This window comes from Apaloderma vittatum, unplaced genomic scaffold (assembly GCF_000703405.1).
Source record: "Apaloderma vittatum isolate BGI_N311 unplaced genomic scaffold, ASM70340v1 scaffold21653, whole genome shotgun sequence".
In the NCBI taxonomy this organism is placed as follows: domain Eukaryota; kingdom Metazoa; phylum Chordata; class Aves; order Trogoniformes; family Trogonidae; genus Apaloderma; species Apaloderma vittatum.
The window spans coordinates 1-8,362 of NW_009708909.1; the positions used below are offsets into that span (position 1 = coordinate 1).

An 8,362-nucleotide genomic window follows, 5' to 3' on the forward strand; every position below is an offset into this window, starting at 1 on the left:
CGCTGCCTGACCCGCCTGCTGTTGGGCGCCGTTGTTGCTTCCGCAGATGAAAGAAACGATCATGAACCAAGAGAAGCTCGCCAAACTGCAGGCCCAAGTGCGCATCGGAGGCAAGGTAGGAGCCGCCCCCGCCTTCTGCCCGCCCTTTGGGTGCACCAGGTCGAGCATGAGGGGTCCTGAAAACTGGGGTGGGGGGAGCAGCCCCGAGTGCCGCCCTGCACTGGCCTCAGGGGAAGCTGTGCTGCCGCAGGGATCTCGGGAGTCGGTTTAGCAGAAGCATTAACTGAACCTCCAGCCTTTTTTCTTTGGGTTTGTTATAATGTTACAGCAGACTTTCAGCCTGTGTTCTTGTATGGGCTACTTTATAAGTCCGGTAAGATTTGAAGAGAATAGAGCTTAGGTATAGCTTTCGTAAGAGATTGTAGAGGGCCGCAATCCAAACTCTCCACAGTAATAACGCCAAGATGCCTCTGGCTGTTCTTTTGCCTTTCAGCACAAATTTGGAAATTTTGTGCTTGTAATTGTAGACTAACATGATCAAAAGACGTTTTTATTTTGTTAGAACCTTTGAATGTATGTAGCTATGTGATTACTTGTAGTCTGAAAATAAGAAAGTGTGTTTAATACAGTCCTATGGTAGCAAACGTTTTAGTTACAGTGTTGAGTTTTAAAGAAACAGTTACTTAGTAATTTTTTTATACCTGAGAAAGCCTACACACAATATTTTAGAATACAAGTTATTCATCAGAACTCTTGCTCACAAAGTTTCTAAGAGCTTTCATTCCTCTGTTGACTCTTTTCTTGCATTTAGTTGGAGGTTTAGGCAGCTTTAATTCAGGGTTAATCTAGTTACTAACAGGCTTGGTGATTTTGTGTATTCTTTGTATGAGTTACTGGTTAAGCAGAGAACTGCTGTGTTATATTGATGACTGTGTGAATATTACCAGTGTGTTTACTGCCTATAGAGGCTTTTAATGTTTGTCTTGTAAGAGCATGCATTCAGATTACAGCTCTTGCTGCTCTCTGGTCAATGTAGCTCTTTTAGAGACGTTAACCAAAGCTTAGAATATACTAGTGGTGCTTTCATTAAGTTTTAAAATTGGCCTGTAAAGTACTTTGAATGCCTGAAGTTGACTCTTTAAATTTTATTTATAACTGGAAATTATTACTGGGATTTTTCATGGCATTGTCACTGTCTAAGTTGAGATGGGTGTGGAGAAGGCAAAGGGGAAGGAGTCACTCCTGATGAGAAGAGGCTGCACGTGCTTTTGCTAGAATATTTTTATCGTGTTGCAAGACTGCAGATCTTACAAAAACCCTAAGTACAATGTTTAGGTTCAGGATTATTTAGTATTTTGTTATGCGAAATTTGAGATTTTTAGGTTGCATATAACTACAGATGAATGTTATGGCCCTTCTTGCAAACCTTTTTAGAGTGACAGATGAGCCTGCAGTATTCCATTGGTGGCCTGCTGCACCCACCCCTCTTTGTTATAGACGGGTGTGAACAGTATGTCTGAGCATGATCGGCCTAGAATTTGTGTAGTAAAAACCTGTAGTCTTTAGAAGAGTAAATCTGTGGACATGAAAGCAGCAGCTGTTCATTTAAATTAAACTCAGATTGTCTGAAGTTTGATACCTCTTTAATATGGGTGAGAAGGAGGTGCATGTTCCTACATAGTCTTTGTTTCGAGACATATTTTGAAATTTATTGAGAAGTTATTTCATCCACGGTGACTTCACGTATGCCTTATGTGGCTCAATTCTTGGCTAGTCAAAGTAGTAAAATTAATCCATTTCAAACTGGTGTGCGTGCTAACCTGATAGTAGGGAATGAATCAAATCAAACTTTATATATGTACTTCTGAGCTGTAGTCTTCCAAGTGTTAGTTTCATGTGAATTTATCATTAACATTCCTTATTGTTTGTAACCAGATTATGATAGGTGTTAGCAGCCAGCCAGTTTTATAATTTCTATGTATTAACTCAAAAGGTATTGCAGCTATTTATATGGCTGAACAGCAGCACGTTCTCTTACTGCTGACTAGGACTGCCTGAGTAGGACTTAGTACTTACAGTGTGTCAAAAAGGAGCTTAGTTTCACTTATTCCTAGACATTTTATGTTGGATTTTGCTGAAGCCTTATGATTGTACAAGGAAGTATAGAATGACACTTCCTGCTTTTTCATAGTTGTAGGTATCTTCTGATATGGAACAGTTATTTCCCTAGTGAAATCTAGAGCTCTGTTTCTGCAGGGGAACTTAACCTTTGCTTGTTTAGCTTACTAAATGGAAGTGGTCTGGAGTACTGTGTAGAAGTATTTTTAAAAATGTATTTATAAAATATTTTTGGAAAATAAAGTGTTCTTCAAGTATGCAAGTCCTTAAGATGAGAGAGTTTGGAATAAAAATTGAGTATTTTGAGTTTTTTTGTACTCATTTGATAATGATATGTTAATAACTTTATGATCTCTGACTATGAGCAAAATTTGGCTACAATTTAAGAAAGGTGATCTAAGGAAAAATTAATAAGCTTTAGAAATTACATAAAATTGCTCATTCTTAAGAAAGAATTGTGGAATAAGCATTCTCTGATGCGTTGCTTTCTAAAACCTCGTGCTTCTCAAGACATGCAAAGCTTGCTTTGTAGCAAGGGAGAGACAGCTGCAGTGCAGTTGAAAGGGTGGGGTTGTATGCACCCTTAATGAAAGTAGAACTTTGTAGGTTCAGTTGATTTGCAGTTGGCTGAACAGCAGTTATACAGCCTTGAAAATCAGAGTTTTTGAAGAACTGCTGAAGTATTGGTTTGAACTTTTTGGTTTTTTTAAAAGGGTACTGCCCGCAGAAAGAAGAAGGTTGTTCACAGAACAGCTACAGCAGATGACAAGAAACTTCAGTTTTCGTTGAAGAAATTGGGAGTCAACAATATTTCTGGAATTGAAGAGGTAATTACTTCAAAGGGAAAAATAGTTTTCTATATAGAAATAGAAAAGATATAAGAATCAATTTTCTGGTAAGTAATGTCCTTAAGTTGTTTACAAATTATCAGTAGGTCTTTGTTGAGCTTTAAGAACTTCGGTTTCGTCTTAACTTGAAAAATCTTCCTAAACTACTTCAAATACTGGATTTTTTTTACTCTTTTTTTTTGCAGGTAAACATGTTCACCAGCCTAGGGACAGTCATTCACTTCAATAATCCTAAAGTCCAGGCATCTCTGGCTGCTAATACTTTCACTATCACTGGCCATGCTGAGACAAAGCAGCTGACAGAAATGCTTCCTAGCATCTTAAACCAGCTGGGAGCTGACAGTCTGACCAGCCTGAGGAGATTGGCAGAAGCCCTACCCAAGCAGTGTAAGTTGAAACTTGAATGTTCTTCATGGTGGCAGCTGTCACAGGGCTTATCTGTATAGCAGCAGTGAAACTCAGTGCTCTCTTGCTTTCTGCAAGCATATTATAAAATGCTTACAAAGAAACCAGACTCTTAAGTTCTTATTTATAGTGCAAATCCAGTGGTGCGTATAACTGAATAAAGCAGAGGCACCTGTTGGCCTATCTTACAGCTGATCTAGTACTGGAAAGCTGTAGCCAAAGTTTATTTTGCGGTAGTTTACTTCTTGGTGAGGCTTCTGTATTTTAACATGCCTCATTCGTTAAATCTAGGTAGATGAGTTAGTCTGGAAGAGTTAGATTAAAAAAAGTGTGTCTGTTTTGACACTTCGGATGGAAATGCAAGTAATGGGGAGAGGGACTGATGGGCATACACCTGCTTTCCTGCCTCACGTGTAGTGGTGGTGTTTCTGCGTGGGCTTTTTGATAACTAGGAAGGAATTTGTATTTGTAAGGAAGTGTGTTATAACTTCAGTATGTGTCTAGAGAACAGGACTGGCCTGAGCATTAATTAAACTAGCTATACTGACTTCCTTTTCCATCCTTTAAATCAATAAAAGAATGTGAACACTTCGTCCAAAAACTGGGAAAAGTAGAGAAGGGGCTTAAGTACATGGTGCAGCTTCTGCTGCAGTGGTGAGAATTAGGGGTGAAAGACAGGCTTGTTGACAATGAGAATGTTACTTTTGTCCTGCATGTATGGTCTTTCTACTTTTCTGGAATATTTTAAGCCCCGTCCTAAACACAGAGAAAATGGAAGAAGTGTATAATTGCGTTCAGTTTCTGGTTGTTCTGAACTTATGCTTTTGTTTGTGTTTTTCTTCCTGTGTTTTGCTGCCAACAAGACAGCCTCTATTTCTGTTCCTAAAGTGGATGATACTTCTGTCTTGCCAACTTCCCACTGAAAAAGTCCTGCTAGAAGTATTCTTCATTTGATGTAGCTCAGGTCCTTCCCTGCTAATGTCACCTCTGTGGCTTCCTTGTGGTAGTAGTAGTGCTTGAAAGAAAAAAACCTTGACGGATTTAGGGTGGTGGTTAGCTCAGTCAGTTGAGCATAACGCTAACAACGCTAAGGTCACGGGTTCGATTCCTGTTCGGTCCCCATGTGTTGCCTGATCTAGTCCAGAGGTGGCGTCCCTGGCGGCAGGGAGGCTGGATTAAAACGATCTCTAAGGTCCCTTCCAGTTTAGGCCATTCTATGATTCTATGATTTAAAATGATCTCTGAAGACCTTGCTTGTAACAAAGTGGATGTAATTCTGAGTAAGCTAAATTGTGCAGTTTTAATACTAGGGAGGCTTGTTTAAAAATGCTTGCTTCATATCACAGAGTAAATGGCTATTCCTTTCCACTTTTGGGTGAATGCCAGAATAGTTACACTAAGCTTTCTGTTCAGCATAGTCTCTTTCTGCTGGATTTGGAAGCCTGACATTGAACAGTGAAGTGTCTGTGGTGATGGTATTTGCAGGTGCTAAAGTAAACTTAGTCTGGTCTTGTGGATGAGAGAGAATGGAGACAGCTAAGCAGGAAAAGATCTATTTGACATCAAGATGCACTTAAGCTGTAGCACCTTTCTGCTGTTGAAAAACAAAAGGAGGGTTAATGGTCACCTTGTCTGAAGCCTTTTCAGACCGAAGTTTATGCATTCATCTGGTTTGGTTCTCTAGAAATCAGTACAGAGTTACTATGAACCTCTTTCATGCTGATTTTCTTGAAAACTGAGAAGAATTAGGATAAAACTGAGGTGATAGAGAATATGAGAAGCTTACCCTTGATAGTCCAGCTAAGAATAGCAGTGAAAGTAGTGGCATAGGCACTCAGGGATCTGAGATACCTGCTCTTAGCATTGTACTGCTGAGTTCAACAGATGCTCATTGGTCTCATGGTTAAGTCTTGCTAGCTATAATCGGAATGGGTAAGAAATTACTGAGTCAGCAGAGATGTGGACCAGGACATGTGGTTACCTCAGCCACCTAAGTGTAAAATTGTGCATGCAGTTCCATATTCCTCTGACTTTGCCAGGAGCTATAATTTCTTTAAGTACCTGTAGTCATGTGTGTCTGCCTGCAGCTTCACAATTACACCTGTTTTCCTTGAAGGCCTAGGATTACACAGTCCTTTCTTTTCCTTAAAATTTGATGGTGTAGAATCTGTAGACCTTGAGAAGCACGGACCACTAAATAAACCAAGCTGCTTTTAAGAGAAGTTGGTAAGACCAACCCCTCCCCTCATACCTGAAAACAGTTACTGTTCAAGGCACTCAGTGTACCTAGGTACAAGATGGTGACTCCTGAGGTGGTTTCTCACACATATTCTCATTTCCCTGCTGGGCTTTTTGTGCATTATCAGTACCAAAAAGGAAATGTGAACTCCCTAGGTTTGTTAAAGATTTGTATTGAGCAAGGGCAGTTTAGCTCAGTCTTTGATTATGTTTTCCAGAAACAAAGTAAGTAATCAAGATGCTTATGGTGAGCTTGACTAATGCTTGTGAACTACTTACTCTTGCAGCTGTGGATGGAAAGGCACCACTTGCTACTGGTGAAGATGATGATGATGAAGTTCCTGGTAAGAATAAGCATGCAGTAGAGGAAAAGAAAGTGATCGTGGCTGACAGTTAACATGTGTAATATAAAATTTGGCCAAGGATGGTAAGAGTACTAACTAGTCACTGGCTCTCACAGAATTTCTGTGATGAGATGATTTAATTATTTTCAGACACCGTGAGAGACTTACTTGTTTGAGCTAGCTTTTTTTGGGTGGAAAGAAATAGCTATGGCTAAGATAATTTAATATTCCATAAGAAGGGTGGTAAGAAACTACCTTCTCAGTATTACTTTGTCCAGTGGTGCACATAGTGAAGTTAAATGCTCTTAGAACGGTGCTTTAAAATGAACCATCCAAAACATACTTGGTCGAGCAAGAAGCGTGAACTATGAAGTTCTTTAAAGTTTCTTGGTCTGTATTTTATAGGGCAAAAGTTTTTTATGCTGTAAGCACTTGACATAAAGTAGAACTTTGGAAGAAAAAATAAAACATTTGGCAAAGTGGGTCAAACTTTTTTAATTTCAGCATTCTTCTTTTTCCAGATCTTGTTGAAAACTTTGATGAAGCTTCAAAGAATGAGGCAAACTGAAAAAAGTTTTACTTTCTGAATAAAGCTAAACCTTGAAAAAGCTGTGTGGAGCTGCTATTTTATATTGTGACTGCTTTGATTTTATTTTTATTTCCTGATGATATCTCAAATATCCTCCTGTGATATTTGGAAACTCCTTGAACCTGCAGCTCTTTAGTTACTGCTTGTACACAATATTATTTTTGTGGCCTGATTGAACAAACCTATATGCTGAAATAAGTACGATTGCTAACAAATGTCTGCCTAGACACACTTTTTGAGAAACTTGTATACAAGCAAAACCCCATCTTGAATGAACTTTGGCATACAATAAAAATATAAAAGAAACTTTCTGGTGTGGCTTCTTGTCAGAAAAACAGGAAAAAAAATGCTGTAAATGTTATACAATCAGAAAAGGTCTTGCTTTTCTGCAGAGCATCCTTCTTTTGCTGTGTTAGAAAACTGGCATCTGCAAAAATTTTCTGTGCGTAATAGAGCATTTTGGACGTAATTGGTGAATTATTAGTGTTTGCATGTCAGAGCTACATAGCTCTAGGTTGCTTTGTAATCTACTGAATTTAAGAAAATGATTTGTATTCTAGAAACAATTATTGGTGTTTTAATATAAATTGTCCAAGCTGAAAAAGAACTTTGGCCATGTAGGACAGTGGCAAGCTGTTGACATCTTGGGGGAACTAGATACTAGTGCTCAACTTTTGTCTTTGGGGAGTGTTTAATAGGTATTTCAAGGATGTAACTATTCAATGAGTTAAATAATCCTTTCCCAGGGTTTTACTTATCTGAAAATGTCAGGTGGTAGAATTAAGTATGGAAGAGGAAAAAGCCTTAATAGAATTGATAATGGCTTTAAATAAATCTGTATTTGGCATTTTCAGATCTATTAACTAATAATTATCTTTGGTATTTCAGGAATATGTTATTTCTGTTGCTTTTTTGTGTTCCAGAGAAAGAGAGAACTTGGGTTTTGGGCACAAGGAGGACTTTTTAAAAGACAGCCTGACCTTTGCATGGCTGGAGTTCCAGGGGTGAGGGCTAAACTTTGTGTTTGGGAGTCTTTGGTGTTAATGACAGATAAGATCACTTCCATAATAGAAGCTAAGCTAGGACAGAAGAGCACTCAACTACCAGCTCTCTGAGGTGGTCTCTAGAGCACATGCTTCTTGAAGTGGAAATTCATCCTGACTTGTGCAGTATAATAGTCAGGGTCAAACTTCGCCATAACAAAATTTTCCTTGTGCCTGGGAAAAGGTGGGACTGTGTCAGACTTGCCAAGCGTGTTTGTCATGATGTAAGCCCTTGCTGCAGGGAAATAGTGGAGGAACTTGTTTGAGCTGTGCAACCCTTGTGGTTTGAGGTAAGAGCAGTCTGATGTGAGCGTGACATGGCTGAAGTCAGGTACAAGAGCAACAATTCCAATTTACTTGCCTTAGTTTGCAAGTACTTTTTATCAGTAAATTACACTTTTAGCATTGAATTAATTAAGTGCATTCACTGAATTATGACAGAAAGGTAGAAAAACGAAACTGACTTTTGAAATGAGAGCAGAGCTAATTGCTCTGTAAAAGGTGAAAATTAAATTCTACAGAGTTGCTCACCACACTTCTTGTGACCTGTCAAGTCAATAAATGTATGCTGATTTATTTGAAGAATCAATAAATGTGGTGCATATTCTGTGATTTAAATATGTAGGTCCTCAGAAATACTTCCTCTAAGCCGGTGTAGCCCTGGCGTATGAAATGTTTCATACTGGTTTGTGTCTCATTAAGTGAACTACTGTCTTGCTTAGATAATCTAGATGGCATAAGCTTTTTCCCCTGCTAACAGACATACTTGGTGCTTAA

General features: G+C 38.8%; 1 protein-coding gene across 1 annotated transcript; it reads left to right on the top strand.

Moving 5' to 3' along the window:
• Nucleotides 1-32: 32 nt before the first annotated feature.
• On the top strand, nt 33-6,842 carry BTF3 (basic transcription factor 3). The gene is made up of 5 exons (XM_009866733.1): nt 33-115; nt 2,832-2,945; nt 3,152-3,353; nt 5,897-5,953; nt 6,475-6,842. Exons 1-5 carry the CDS (start codon nt 47-49, stop codon nt 6,519-6,521), a joined length of 489 nt encoding a protein of 162 aa, XP_009865035.1. The 5' UTR covers nt 33-46; the 3' UTR covers nt 6,522-6,842.
• The last annotated feature ends 1,520 nt before the right edge of the window (nt 6,843-8,362 follow it).

Excerpts from the sequence above, each read along its gene's own strand:
- BTF3 (XM_009866733.1), top strand. The coding sequence starts at position 47 with ATGAAAGAAACGATCATGAACCAAGAGAAGCTCGCCAAACTGCAGGCC. Across the intron at positions 2,946-3,151 it reads ATATTTCTGGAATTGAAGAG|GTAAACATGTTCACCAGCCT; the intron begins GTAATTACTTCA and ends TTTTTTTTGCAG. Across the intron at positions 3,354-5,896 it reads AGAAGCCCTACCCAAGCAGT|CTGTGGATGGAAAGGCACCA; the intron begins GTAAGTTGAAAC and ends TTACTCTTGCAG.